The following is a 15677-nucleotide window of genomic DNA, read 5'->3' as shown; positions in this document are numbered from 1 at the left end:
GGACACAATATGAGAAGGAAAGAGGGACACCATGGGAATAGGACAGAGGGATGCCATGTGAAGGGGACAGGGGGAGGCTGTGGGAATAGGACAGAGGGATGCCATGGGATGAAGACAGATGGACGCTGTGGGAAGGGGACAGATGGATGTCATGGGAAGGGGACAGAGGGTCGCCGTAGGAAGGGGACAGAGGGACACCATGAGAAGAGGACAGAGGGACGCTGTGGGATGAAGGCAGACGGACGACATGGGATGAAGGCAGAGGGACGCCATAAGATGAAGACAGAGGGATGCCATGTGAGGGGGATAGAGGGACGCCGTGGGAGGGGGACAAAGGGACACCATGGGAAGGGGACAGAGGGATGCTGTGGGAAGGGGACAGAGGGATGCCATGGGAGTGGGACAGAGGGACGCCATGGGAGGGGGACAGAGAGGGACGCAACATCTTTTGATTTGGGGTTGAGGGGGGTAAGAGGATATGTGCTAGGGTGTGCTTTGGGAAGGGAGAGGACATGTGCTAGTGGGGGTAGGGGAGGCAGATTGTAGACCTGGTGTATCTGGATTTTTCAAAGGCATTTGATACAGTTCCCCATAAACATTTACTGTACAAACTAAGGTCTGTCGGCATGGACCATAGTGTGAGTGCATGAATTGAAAACTTGCTACGGGGGCGAGTTCAGACGGTAGTGATAAATGGGGAGTAGAATGAATGGTCCAGTGTGGAAAGCGAGGTCCCCAAGGGTTCTGTCCTGGGACCAATCCTATTTAATTTATTCATAAATGACCTGGAGGATGGGATAAACTGCTCAATCTCAGTATTTGTGGATAATACTAAGCTAAGCAGGGCAATCATTTATCCACGGGATGTAGAAACCTTGCAAGAAGATCTGAACAAATTAATGCAGTACACTCGGGTACACTCGGCTGGGCTCGGCTCCTCTCGCGTAGACCGATCATGGCCGAGCCCAGCCGAGTGTACTGCATTAATTTGTTCGAGTGTACTGCACTCGGTATATGTCGGCGGCGGCGCTCAGAAAGCCGACATATACCGAGTTCAGTACACTCGGGTACACTCGGCTGGGCTCGGCCACGCTCGGCTCGTGGAGCCGAGCGTAGCCGAACCCAGCCGAGTGTACCTGAGTGTACTGCACTCGGTATATGTCGGTGGCGGCACTCAGAAAGCGGGGATAAACATATAACGCGCACCCACGATTTCCCCCTGATTTTAAGGGGAAAAAAGTGTGCGTTATATGCCGATAAATACGGTAATTCAAAGTGCTCTGTAATTGGGAAGAATAAGGGGAGGGGTGGGCACAGCAGCTGCAATGTGATTCTGCAGCTGGAGGAGCTGAAACCAGGTCAAGCATAGAAGCTCCGGAACTATAGCAATAGCTATCCTTCTGAAGCATTATAAAACTGTCAGATGTAAATTAAGGCCTGATTCACACCTATGCAGGTTGGAGTGTGCATATTGCAGGTGCCTTTTGCGTTTTTCAATACACGCTTTTGATCCAATTGAAGTCTATGGAACCAAAAAACAAACCCTTTACATAAAATGCACAGATGGTAAATGGACTGAAAAACTGAAAACGCACAAAAAAATGCATAGGTGTGAACCAGGTCTAAAGAGTCCAAGCCTCACTGGACTCATTAGAGTTAACTCATATTATGCCTGCACATTTTACCAAGTAGCGGAAATTCTGGTGTTTAGTTTTAAAGTAGAACTAAGGGCATAACAAGTTTTTTTTTGTTGCCATCTGCGTCCCATAGAGGAGATTTTCCTTCACTTTCTGTCCCATACCCAAAACGGGAAGTGAGAGGAAATCCCTTCAAAATGAGGGAATCATGGGGTGTCATCAGGGTCACCAGAACTTATGTTTCATTAAAATACTTCCCCTCTATTACTGTTCTGGTGTCAACCCAAAATGTGGGATTCCCTTTTAATTTCACGTTTGATGATAACAGTAAACAGGAAAAATAGAGAGGGTGAATCTCCCTAATGGGGGCACAAACATAAAAAAAAGGTGACAGGTATTCTAAATCCTCTGTGCTCTACATAAAATATAAAAAAAATGATTTTGCCTTTAGTTTTGCACTTTAATCTTAAATATGACCAGATGTATATGGCAATTGGTCCCATTCAGATCACTGAGCGTGTTTGGAATTAAAAGCCCTTTTGTAAGATGAAATGATGGGCATTTCTGTTGGGTACATCCAGCACTGAGCCCAGCTCCCTCTTTAAGATGACTGTTAATTTACAAGTGGGACCCCTTGCCCTCAGGCATAGTACTCAGTTGTGGTACATCTGGCAACAATGGCAGTCCTAAGTCCTTAAATGTCTTTTCAAAGGTTTATTCCGAACACGACAGGTGTAGGGAGGACTAGAATACCCAACAGCAGCACAGTGTTCTCATAGCTAGCAGTCCAATCTATTACAACACATGTTTCTGTGTTTTCTCTGTACCAAGTAATTACTACAGCCATAGTCCAGTGGAGTTTCAGGTGTTTTTCCATTTCCCTTGCAATTTATTCCTAAAGCAATAGAATTAGCATGGATGGGTCAATCTTAAATGAAAGTAGCACATGGCAAGGTCCTCAGGACTAGGCAGTAGTCCAGCACTGCAGATCCAGGTAGCGACCTGTAGGCTAAGACCCTTTCTGAAGGTTGCCCAGGAGTTTTGTTGAAATTTGACCAACCAACTGACAACAAGCTCATCAGTGACTGGCCGATCATGACGTATTCCTCACACAGCACTTTGGATTTCTCATAAGAGTTTGGCAGATTAAATATTGCAGAAAGGTACTGAGCACACCCTTCTGGCAAAGTCTGTGCACTACAACTGAAAAATAAGTGCAGGATTAAGCTGGTTTTAGGGAATACATCCCTACACTTAATCAGTTATCAGTTGTGGTCTTATTCATTGCAGATTAGCGGAGTATAACCAGAGTATAACCAGAGTGATCTTCAAGTTTCCATGGGCTTGTTGCTGTTTTTTTCGAAGAATAGTGTGGCTATTTGTGTTTAAAAGTACACGTTTTCTTTAAAAAGTTATTCTTATAACTGTAGCTGCCTGCTCCTGTTGAACAGGTGCTGCTGTAAATTTAGAGGGGGTCTGAGTTGGCTCAGACAAATGTAATTATGGGCAATTTAACCTCTGTTCCAGCCATGGCTGTGCTGGGAGTAACCACCATTGTTCGCCTGGGGGTGTTTTTACCATTCCAGGTCAAGGGTGGCAGCAGCAGAGTCAGGGTGTATTGGGTGTCCCCCTCGGCAGCGAATCAGGGGAGTGATCATCCCACTGTGCATGCTGGGGAGGGGTACTTAAGGAACAGACACCATTGGGGCGAGGTCGTCGTCGTCTTGCTGTCGTCCCACGCGCCTCGTGGCCCGCCTGGCCTGGGGTGTGTGCTCCTGAATCCTGACTCCGGGACCACGTTGTTCCGGGGTTGCGGCTTCGTTTAGTAGGCCCAGTAGTCAGACTGGGTCTGCACTTTCAATGTGATCCTGTGCTGTCTGTCCTGTGGGAGGAAGCCACTTGATGAAGGAATCCAGAGGAGGACCTATCCTGGAGAGGACCATGCAAGAGGCTGGTATCTTGGGAGAAGGCCTGGAAATTTCATTGAAGGATGCACCATACACTGAGAGGCTTGATGGTGATCGCCTGTCAGATCTAAGTTCTACAGAAGTTAATCTGGAGAGATCTGGGTGCTAATCCTGTGGCAGAGGATTCTGGACCAAAAGTGTTTCCTCATAAAAGAAGGTCTGTGGCAGAGACTTTACTTTATTCCATGCGCCATTCCGGCTGCTAGGCCAGTGAGAGGGACCCATCCAGGTGAGCAATACCCACTCTGGCTAAAGTGGCGACGAGAACTGTTTGCTGGAAGCAGGAGTGTTTCCTATTTGGAGACGATACACCTGAACCTACCTACCTATTTACCCTTCCACCCCTCCAACTTCTTTTCTACTAAGTTCTGCAAATAAACCCTAGAAAAGGAAGTGTATCTTGTGGACATTGAAATTCTTCAGAATCTCTTTTATCACCCTGGACAGCGAGAAGATAGAGGTAACGTGCCGCCCGAAATACTCAGCAGCTCCTTCGGGGGTTAGTGCTACATAACTTTTAATAAAATAAGCAAAATATGTATTATCACTTTTCAAGTAATAATACCTATTACCTAAGTTACAGAATCAATCAACATTTAGTAGGACAGAAGGGACAACCAGAAGTGATGTACGGTATTTAAATTCACACACAACAGAGAGCTGCTGGAGAGGTAAACCACATTTGTTTTCACATCACATGGCTCCCTCTTTGTTTTTCTCACTGAACTTTATTTGAAGTGAACAATAGTACATGTCATTCATGCCACTGTAGAGCAGTACAATGTGCTGCGCTGCTGTACAAAGCCATGTAGGTCTGTACAGTTCGCTGCAATACATTTTTTATCACAGCATGCTTAAGGTTGTGTTGCAGTGTGAATGAGACACACAACAAAAACAATTGTGTCTTTGCGGTGACAGGAATTTTACAATGCAGTAAACACCTGTCGTCACACTATGCATGAATTCACCATAATTGTAGTTTTCAGGAAGAAAGTTATAGCTGGACTTGTAGATATGGAGAAGCATTAGAGAAAACTTGTGAAAACAATAGATGTACATGCAAACTTCATAACACTTTTTTTTCTTAAATGAGCATTTGTCTTACCGGCTTATTCAACAGTCAGTTCACAGCTAACAATTCGGTATGATTAAATGACCCTCCTAATGCATTTTTTTATTACCATAAGTATATATTTATCTATTTTGTTACATTCTAGGCTGGTTATTGGGGGCTTGGGAACAGCCTGCACCCTTGTTCTGCATGTAGCTGTGATATAGGAGGAGCACACAGCGTTGTGTAAGTCTAACATTTAACACCTAATGAAGTTAAGCCAAGTTCATGTAGTTTGTTGCATGTTTGTTCACTTCAGAGGAATGCTACTGCTATTGAGATATTGTTTTCTTGTTGTATACAGTAAATACCCGCAGCATGCTTTCTTGTGTACAGATTACTTCTATGTAGTGTTATGTAGTAGTCCACTTTGTTATTGTTTCACAGTGGAACAAATAGTCATAAAATACCAAAGCCAATTATTTGTAGTTTTTTTTCTAAAAAGTACGTTGCAATTAAAATGGAAAATAACTTGTTAACAGAATTCAGAGAATCCGGCCTACCTGTCCAAAGCTTTTTTATATCTGTATCAGGCCACCTCACATACAACTGACTTGCGGCCTTGAGTTGCTCACTAAGTAAAGGGTAAGTTCACCTTTGTACACTTTTTTTTCTAAATTACAGTCCCCCTATGCACCAATATAGCATTCATGTACTTTTTTTAAAAAAAAATATCAAAGCTTTCCATTAAATCTAGACTCACTTACTTTTCTTGTCTAAATCCACGTTTCCAGACATTTCCATTAGTAATGTCTTCTTCCTTACCGACTGTAGGTCATGACACAAGAAGGAGTTGACCAGCTGACCTCATTAGCACACACCCTGCATCATCCACCCTCCCACTCCCAGCTGCACATTTTTTTAATTAAATGCAATCAATCAGTGATCACTATTCTCACTAAATACACAATCAGATTGCATAATGTATGGTCATCTTTATACAAGTACATAGGAGGGAATGGACAGAAACATTCAGCTGTCAAGCCCTGTTCACAACTCTGCATAGCGGGAACTCGCATTCCCACATGTGTTTTTTTTTTAGCAAGGGGGGGGGGACATTTTGGAGCATTCTCACTCATCACACATAGGGCAGCCATTCACCTGAAAGAGTTGTCCTACACACATAAATAGCTCCAAAGAAGCCTCTAAACTTTTTTTAGAGTGGAGCTTGGTGCGATTTTTACTGCAGTTTTTGGTGCAGAGCATTTCTGAAATGCAAGGAAACGCACAGATGTGAATGGAGCCTCATTGTTCTTGTGTTATCGCACTAGCAGAGGGGGAGCGCACATTTTGTGTCTTGTTTTTCCTGTGACACGCATAGGACAGCCTGTTGATTTAAATTGGCTGCACTACATGTGGATAATGGGACATTTTGACGTTTGGTGGGTTGTGTGCTTTTTACTGTGCGTTTTGCAGCATTTGAACTTGTTTTTTCACATGCCAAAATGTGTGTTTGCTTCTGTGTTTGGTGTTTCATTAACAATTAATGGCACTGAAAGCGCAACTAGTAATTTTAGGTGTATGAATGAATGAATGAATGAAAAACTTATAAAGCGCGGCGCATGCGAACTGAATCGCTTCTGGCCGTGTATAAACACGGCCATACACTACAGGCATACCCCACTTTTAAGTACACAATGGGTTTATTTACTAAAGGTGGAAAGCGCAAAATCAGGCTTACTTCTGCATAGAATCCAATGAGCTTCTAACCCCAGCTTGTTCAATTAAGCTTTGGTAATAAAATCTGGAAGCTCATTGGTTTCTATGCAGAAATTAGCCTGATTTTGCGCTTTCCAGCTTTAGTAAATAAATCCCATTGTGTACTTAAAAGTGGGGTATGCCTATATGCAATCTGATTGTATATTGTGTATTTAGTGAGAAGGGTGACCTCTGATTGATTGCATTTCATTTAAAATATGTGCACCTTGGAATGAGATGGTGGATGATGCAGGCTGTATGCTAATGAGGCCAGCTGGTCAACTCCTTCCTGTGTCATGACCCAAAGTCTGATCAGGAAGAGGACATTACTAATGGAAACATCTGGAAATGTAGATTTAGACAGGGAAAGTAGGCGACTCTAGATTTAATAAAAAGCTTTTATATGTTTACAAAAAAAGTACATGAATTCTATATTGGTGCATATGGGAGCTGGAATTTAGAAGAAAAAAAAAGTGTACAAAAGTGAACTTACCCTTTAAGTACATCAATGTATAGATGTTTTAACTAAGGGAGGGGATTGCTTAATGATAGCCAGATCAGGAAATGACGCATCATTCAGGTTAAATTCCCTTCTTTTATATTGTAATAGGTGGCTGGCTATGAAAGCCACAGTATGGTTGCTGTCTTTTCACAGTACAACAAAAGAAAGAAAAGTAAGAAATTGCTTTGCAAATGAACTGACCTCTTATGAAAAGATGTAAAATTTATATTTTTTCTCTTTTTTAGATGTTCTCAGAGTACTGGTCAGTGTGACTGCCTTCCTAATATAGTGGGTCTTCAGTGTAAGCAGCCTGCTGATGGATATTACTTCATACCCCTGGACTATTACATCTACGAGGCAGAGAAAGCACAGGCACTCTCTGGTTCAGCAACCATAGTGAGTTATACAGGAGATTGCTATGTAAAGTAACAGTTCAAATTAACATTAAGTCCATAATTAATTATTTGAAAGGTCGTAATCGCCTCCAGCTTCTGCAGATTTTGAGAATCCACTTTAAAACTCTCTGTATACTTCACGTGATTCACTTTGATTTATGTTTAGGAATGCCTTTCCAATAGAATATTAATCTTGTCCCACACAACTTTAAGAACGAGATAATAGGGTTAACCTATGTAGCGCCCCCCTACTTTCAGTATGGGCGCTACGCAAAAGTTAGTGGGGAATGGGAGGCTTAGTTTTACTCCCATTCACAAATTATGGAAATTCAGGCTGCTGTCAATTTCAGAATTTGTCCTGTGGGTCAGTCTGCGCTCCGGGGGTGCGTTGACACCTCTGGGCGGCAGTTGGCGCTAGAGGGATTCTGGCGGACCCACCTGCTCCCAGCAGCCAATCAGAGGAGTTCTTCCCTTGTTGGGCATGCTGGGGGGGGTATATCTGTGGCAGCCGCTTTTGGCGGGTTCTGCTTGTGTAGCCCGAGTTCCAGGTGCGGTACCCACCTTCAGGGTACGCGCATTCACGGGCCCCGCCACCGTGTCCTGCCATGCCGAGGCCGTGTACCATGCGGAGCCTCCTCCTACTATTGAAAGGGGCCCCAGCGACTTGCTGGGTCCCTGCCTTCTGCTGAGAGGATCCTAGGCTGGGAGCTGTGAGATGGGGGATTGGCCCAGGAGAACCTAGAACTAAAGGTTGTCCAGGAGGCCCAGACGAACCATCGGGGATCCGGTCACCACACCGTATGACATTTATGCTCAAGCTGTCAGTGGGTGACATTGATTGAACTAACTGGGAGGATTTGCTCAAACTGTTTTATCACAAATCCTAAATTGTCCAGCCTGTGGCAGAGGCCTTGATTCAGGCCTGTGGCAGAGGTCTGTTTCCTCCCAGTGATTTGTAAGTGACGCTCCGGCTGCCAGATAACTGCTTGTCCGGGGGCACTTTACCCACCCTGATTGGGGTGGCGACGAATTGAGCTATATCATTGCTGAGAGCAGGCTTGCTCTCTCTGAATATCCAAGGCCTGATACTAAAAGTTTTCTCTACGCTCATCAACCTTCTCTGTCGTGTGTCATGTTGATGTTGGCCAGGTTGGGCCTTGGAATAAATCATTGAAAAACTGAATTGGTGTCTGGACACTTGGGGGTAGATCCACATACATACGCTGCGCCCGGCGCAGATGTCAGATACGCTACGCCGCTGTAACTTACTTTGAGTTGGTTTGAATCCTCAACGAATTTGCGCCGTAAGTTACTTTGGCGTAGTGTATCTCTCGCGGCGTAAGGGCGCGGAATTCAAATTCGGCGGGTAGGGGACGTTTTTTATTTAAATGAAGCGCGTCCCCGAGCCGAACGAACTGCGCATGCGCCGTCCCTAAAACTTTCCGGCGTGCATTGCTCTAAATGACATCGCAAGGACGTCATTGGTTTTGATGTGGACGTAAATTATGTCCAGCCCCATTCACGGACGACTTACGCAAACGCCGAAAATTTTCACATTTATACGCGGGAACGACTGCCATACTTAACATTGAGTACACCACCATATAGCAGCTTTAACTATACGCCGGAAAAAGCCGATCGGAAACTACGTGAAAAAATGCGACGGCCGCTCGTACGTTCGATTGTCGGAAATAGCTAATTTGCATACTCGACGCGGAATACGACGGGAACGCCACCTAGCGGCCGATTTTGCTTTTAAATGTCCTTATTTCTTCTGAGAAATCCTTACTTCCTGTTCTTCTGTCTGTAACTACACACAGTAATGCAAGGCTTTCTCCCTGGTGTGGAGTGTCGTGCTCGCCCCCCTCCCTTGGACAACAGGAGAGTCAGGACGCTCTCTACGTTGCAGATAGAGAAAGGAGCTGTATGTTAGTGGGCGTCCTGACTCTCCTGTAGTCCAAGGGAGGGGCGAGCATGACTTTCCACACCAGGGAGAAGGCCTTGCATTACTGTGTGGAGTTACAGACAGAAGAACAGGAAGTGAGGATTTCTCAGAAGAAATAAGGACATTTAAAAGCAAAATCGAAATATGAGGTAAGTGAAGGAGGACTGCACTAAGGTAAAGGAAGCTATTTAGGGAAAAAAATGTACCTTTACAACCCCTTTAAGCCATGCACAGCACAGCCACTTTATTTACTGTAACTATTAAGATAAGGTCCTTTCCACAGTCACTTTACACCTTATTTCTTCATATCTTTTTAATATGTTTTTTTATGTTCATGCACAGTCACTTTATGCTTATGAATTTTGGTTAAGTGCAACACAGTATTACCCCAGTTGAGCATGCTGTTTTTGTTTTGTTTTTTTTCCTTGTACCTAAACGGGTATTCTTTGCAAAGCTTTGGGGAGAATTCACGTATGAAGTGCAACTTCCCTTACAAAATGAACAGCCTATTTTCCTTTAGTAAATCAACCCTAGTGGTTCATTCAATATACCAGGTAACGAGTCACCAACTCTAGAAATGGTAAAACATTTCTAGACTTGAATACAGTATTTCATGTCTGGCAGTAGGTATTATGTAACACGAGAGAAACAGAGAGCAGGAGCCACTTAGATAAAACTTTACACTTTAATAATAAAAAAGTATCAAAGCACTCACATAGTAGTTACTGTATGCAGGCATGTGTGGTAGTCCAATTAACAGTCAATCCTCAGCTTGTGTGGATGATCCCTGCGCTGCACCGCATGTGGGGGTGCTGGTTCACTGTCCAAACAGAGGTTTCCGGGTATCACTGCGGCTGCCAGAAGAAGGGCTGGAACGCAAGCGGCAGGTCTGTGCTGGGACGCGGCATGAGGCAGGGTGATGTCAGGACCAGGATGCAACGCGTTTTAGTGCGAGCGCCATCACTGAAACGCATTGCATTCAAATACATTGTCTGTGATTATAATTATCCATAATGATAATGTAACTGAGATCTCAGCTGCATCCAGAGCTCTGTTACTCGTTGAATAAACAGCTCCAAAGAGAAAGTGTTTGGGTCCAACACTCTAAAAAAAAAAATTGTCCAGCCTGTGGCAGAGGCCTTGATTCAGGCCTGTGGCAGAGGTCTGTTTCCTCCCAGTGATTTGTAAGTGACGCTCCGGCTGCCAGATAACTGCTTGTCCGGGGGCACTTTACCCACCCTGATTGGGGTGGCGACGAATTGAGCTATATCATTGCTGAGAGCAGGCTTGCTCTCTCTGAATATCCAAGGCCTGATACTAAAAGTTTTCTCTACGCTCATCAACCTTCTCTGTCGTGTGTCATGTTGATGTTGGCCAGGTTGGGCCTTGGAATAAATCATTGAAAAACTGAATTGGTGTCTGGACACTTGGGGGTAGATCCACATACATACGCTGCGCCCGGCGCAGATGTCAGATACGCTACGCCGCTGTAACTTACTTTGAGTTGGTTTGAATCCTCAACGAATTTGCGCCGTAAGTTACTTTGGCGTAGTGTATCTCTCGCGGCGTAAGGGCGCGGAATTCAAATTCGGCGGGTAGGGGACGTTTTTTATTTAAATGAAGCGCGCCCCCGAGCCGAACGAACTGCGCATGCGCCGTCCCTAAAACTTTAGCCCCTACCAAGGTAGCACACCAGCTGAACAAATGCCTCTCCAATCGGGGAGAGGAAGACCACAGGCCCTGGCGCCAAAAAAACAGCAGCCCACCAACACTATGAAATGGGATATGGGGGTGCACCAGATAAATAACAACTATAATGTAAACACAAGTAACCTCTTGGCACTGACGTGGCTTTAGAAAGAGTAGCAATCAGTCTGCAAATCAAATCGGTCTTTTAGTTCTGAAACTGGGGGCCTGAGCTCTCTCACATATGTAACCAGATGTTATATTAGCAGCATTAAAGGTGTCCTAATAAGGCAAACCCTAAGGAGACTGATGCCACTCAAGCGACACGCCAGCCAGTTCTAGGCAACCAATATGCGAGGTAACCTGGAAATCCCTGGTCCTTTCCCTTATACAACCACACAGGAAGTATATACGTGGTACTCCTCCTGGTCAAACCAATGGTTCCTTTCAATGATTTCTGTATGTTTTATTAAAATTGTATTGTGTATATATATATATATATGTATTTATGTGAACTATTAAAAAACTTTGGGCCAGATTCACAGAAAAAGTACGCCGGAGTATCTGCTGATACGCCGGCGTTCTTTCAAATTTCCCGCGTCGTATCTTAATTTGTGATTCACAAACAAGATACGACGGCATTTGGCTAAGATCCGACAGGCGTACGCCTTCGGATCTTAGGATGCAATACTTCGGCTGCCGCTGGGTGGAGTTCGCGTCGTTTTCCAGCGTCGGGTATGCAAATGAGCTTTTACGGCGATCCACGAAGGTACGCGCGTTCGTCGCATTCTCTTACGTCGGTATTTCCCGTCATAAAGTTAAGTGTGTTATTTAGATGGTGTAAAATTACACCATCCATGTTAAAGTATGGGCGTCGTTCCCGCGTCAAATTTTACATTATTTTTTTGCGTAAGACGTCGGGAAATACGAAAGTACGTTACGCACGTCGCCGTTCAAAAAAACACGTTGGGGCGTCGTAATTTCGCACAAAGCACGGCGGGAAATTTCCAAACGGAGCATGCGCAAAACGTTCGGCGCGGGAACGCGCCTAATTTAAATGGTACACGCCCCATTTGAATTAGGCGGGCTTGCGCCAGACGGCTTTACGTTACACCGCCGTAAGTTTACACGCAAGTGCTTGGTGAATCAGGCACTTGCGCTGAAAACTTCCGGCGGTGTAACGTAAAGACGATACGTTACGCCGCCGCGATTCTTTATGAATCTGGCCCTTTATGTAAAATGTTATATGTGCCTTTAAAGTCAAGTTTTCTGAACTTTCAAACGTTATCAATTCATCAGGGTGTGGCACATTTATATTCAGGGTGTTTGATTGCCACACTAGGGCATTGTAATCAATTTTGAAATCCATTCTTAGGAATGGCTATAATGTTCTGATCTACGATTTTGCCCTTTCCCAAAACAGTTTTTAGAAAGAAAAGATCAAAATAGATACTTTTTATCAACTCAAAACATGTCACGTACTTACACAGAATAAAGCCAGTCTCATAATCCACTCATCTTCAATTCTTCATCATTAGTGTCAAGCACAGTTGAATATGGACTGATTGACAAGAGAAATAATTGATTCTGACCAGCCCAACAAACCACATAGTAGTGCACACTCTTTATCTACTAGATAATACAGGGTATGTACCTTCTTTTATAACATCTGCACAAAAGGCACCACCAAATGTCATAGTAAATTTGTATATCTTGAGGCCTCCTTTACATTCTAGAAATCACAAATAAACACTTCTAGCAATGCTCTGCCTAAATTCTATCATTTTAATTTCCAGATTAATCCAACACCTGTGCCAAAATGCCAGGATTATTTCATTAAACAAGGAATAGATTTTCGTTTTGAAAATGACAGAATAATACTTAAATCAATGCCAAAGAGAAGTGTAAGAAGAAGACGGCAGGCACAGGTACATGATTTATGTTTTAGCTGTTGTCCAAGGGCAGCCAATTCCTTGGTATTAACTACACGTCTTTACCTTGGTCTATAACCTCCTTGTCTTCTAGTTTGCTTTTATAAATATTATATCTCTCTTCATCCTTTCTATTCTTGCTATATATGCCCTTAATAAATCTATAAGTGTTTATAAAATGTCAGCCAGTATGTTGTTCTCATTCTTTATTGCTCATTCCAACACACCGACCCAGAATTTCCTCAAAACATTCCATTTCCATTTATCCTACAAACAAAAGTAATTTGGGTGTGAAATATTTCTGTTCATTTTAAAGTATATGGGGAAGATTTACTAAAACTGGTGCACGCAGAATCTGGTGCAGCTGTGCCCGGTAGCCAATCAGATTCTAACTTTAGCTTGTTCAATGAAGCTTTGACAATAAAACCTGGAAGCAGATTGGCTTCTATGCAGAGCTGCACCAGATGTTGCACCATGCAGTTTTAGTAAATAACCCCCTATGTGAACCCTGTAAGTACTTGTTTTTAAGTGATGACCCTATACACTAGCTTTTAGAGTGAGATGTACATGGAATGGTTTTACACAGAAAAAAACAAAAAAATAATCCCCACACACTTGTCAGCTAGCAAAAACAACCAAGCTCCTCTGTATAGATCCTAACTCTAATCTATGAGAGTATTGCATGTTGGAGCAAATATACCAATGGATACATTACAAGCAGGCAGCCCATTCCTCCATAAAGATGCAGGTTCACACCAGACTAACCAAAGGTGACCCCGGTGGGCCGGGGCTGCCGAGTGCATAAAAAGAGCTGGACGTAAGTGGCAACTGTGGTCCGGACAGGGCTAACACAGACCACGTTTGTCGCTCACCTCTCACTATGCGGCCATGCCTGTGTCTCCTCTCCTAGCTCTTCCGCCCCCCCCTCCCAAACTATGTCATTGGTAATGGGATATTCAGGGAGTTGGTCCTCTGCACTGTATAGTAAAGGGGCACTGTGATATAAAGGAGACTGCACTGTAATCATTACAGTGCCCCTTTACAGTGCAGTCTCCTTTATATCACAGTTCCCCTTCACATAATTGCGCCCCTAACAATCACAGCCCCCCATCACAGTGCCCCTTGCAATCGTGACCCCCCCTTTTGCCTTGCCAAATGAAGGACTGTGCAGGGGAGACAGAGAGTAGAAAGGGGCACCGTGATTAGAGAGAAAGGGGGGTCATGACTGCAAGGTGCACTGTGATGGGAGGCTGTTATTGTTAGGGGCATGGTAATGTAGGGGGCACTGTGATGAAAGGCTGTGATTGTTAGGGGTACTGTAATGTAAGGGGTACTTTGATGGGGGGCTGTGATTGTTAGGGGCATGGTGATGTAAGGGACACTGTGATGCAGGGCTGTGATTGTTAGGGGCACTGTGATGGGTGGCTGTGATTTTTAGGGACACTATAATATAAAGGGCACTGTGATATTAAGGGGATTGCACTGTAAAGGGGCACAGCAATCCTTACAGTGCTCCTTTACAGTGCAGTCCCCTTTATATTACAGCAAGGGAGACCAACTTCCTGAATATTTTGTCATCAACTGCCCCGGTAAACTCCTGATTCCCCTCCGATCTCTAACTTTTAGAGTAAGGTTTTGTGAAAAGGCCTTCTACAGAAAAAGCGAAAATATATATTTTTTTACAGAAAACTTACCAGATAGCCAACTAAAAAACATAACACAGGCCATCTAACAATGTGCGTTTAAAACAGAGGTTTTAGTTGAACAACTATTTGAAATATATGTGGAAGCCGCACTGTCAAGACCTACACTGTGTCTGTGTAGTACAGTCTGTGTAAATATAGTCTATGAGTAACCTTTCAAGCAGGTAGGGTTAGTACTTTTATGCACCTCAACCATATTACTCATAGGACTAACTGTGTCACGTATCCACACAAAACAACAAAGAGAGGTTAACATATAAAACAAAAAGTTTTACAAATAATAAATCTATTCACAATACTCATCGTTCCTTCCAAAGTGGTCAATATACAGTATGTTCCCTCCTCCCACTTTTAAAGTAGACCCAAAGGCAAAACTTTTTTTATTATTATTTTGGATACAGTAAGGGAGGGTTATAACCCCACAAGGTTTATTTTTGCCATCTGGGGAGATTTATTTTCACTTCCTGTCTCATAGCCACAACAGGTGAGTGAGAGAAAATGTATTTAAAGTGGTCTAATCCTTTGTTTTCACCAGAACTAGTGTGCCCATTTGAATATATCCTATTACTGTTCTGGGGACAGTTCTTTCACTTTCGATGACAATGGTAAACAGGACAAACGGAGAGGGTGGATCTCCCAAACAGGGGTTCAGACAGCAATAAAAGCTGTCTGTACCCCTTTTTTCTAATCCATCTCCGCTCTTTTCAAAGCTATAAAAGTGTTTTTAGTTATACTTTAAGACTCCCATGGGAATTGCGTCATCATATACTTTATTTAAACACTACAATTTATTGCTAGTATTGTTATTATTATTATTAGTATTATTATTACATTTACTGTGAATATATACTTCAGTTATCCTATGCTCCTACCTTACACAGCAGAGCAAAGAGGGGGAGGCAGCACAGTTCTGGGTGGGGGACAGAAGCTGCCAGACTTAACTTTTTGTATTAACAAACTGGTGATTGGTTGCTAGGACCACTTTGCGTCCTAGCAACCAATCACCTGCTGTTAACTTGAAAGGTTAACTGAGTCAGCTAGCGACCACTGTCTAGAACTATGCTGCCCCCTGATCTTTGCTGGCATAGCCTCAGTTGTGGCA

The 15677-nt window shown here is 43.7% G+C and overlaps 1 protein-coding gene across 2 annotated transcripts in view; it reads left to right on the top strand.

The window, feature by feature from the left end:
• Positions 1–15677, top strand: part of LOC120931786 (laminin subunit beta-4-like) — a 180550-nt gene that overhangs the window by 65420 nt on the left and 99453 nt on the right. For both annotated transcript variants that reach the window (XM_040343551.1, XM_040343552.1), the window contains exons 13-15: positions 4822–4901; positions 7161–7311; positions 12738–12869. In XM_040343551.1, the coding sequence (XP_040199485.1) occupies positions 4822–4901; positions 7161–7311; positions 12738–12869 (363 nt within the window). The remainder of the gene's footprint in view (positions 1–4821; positions 4902–7160; positions 7312–12737; positions 12870–15677) is intronic.

The sequence above is a fragment of the Rana temporaria genome, chromosome 3 (genome assembly GCF_905171775.1).
Source record: "Rana temporaria chromosome 3, aRanTem1.1, whole genome shotgun sequence".
NCBI classification, from domain to species: domain Eukaryota; kingdom Metazoa; phylum Chordata; class Amphibia; order Anura; family Ranidae; genus Rana; species Rana temporaria.
This window is presented reverse-complemented; position numbering and strand designations above follow the sequence as displayed.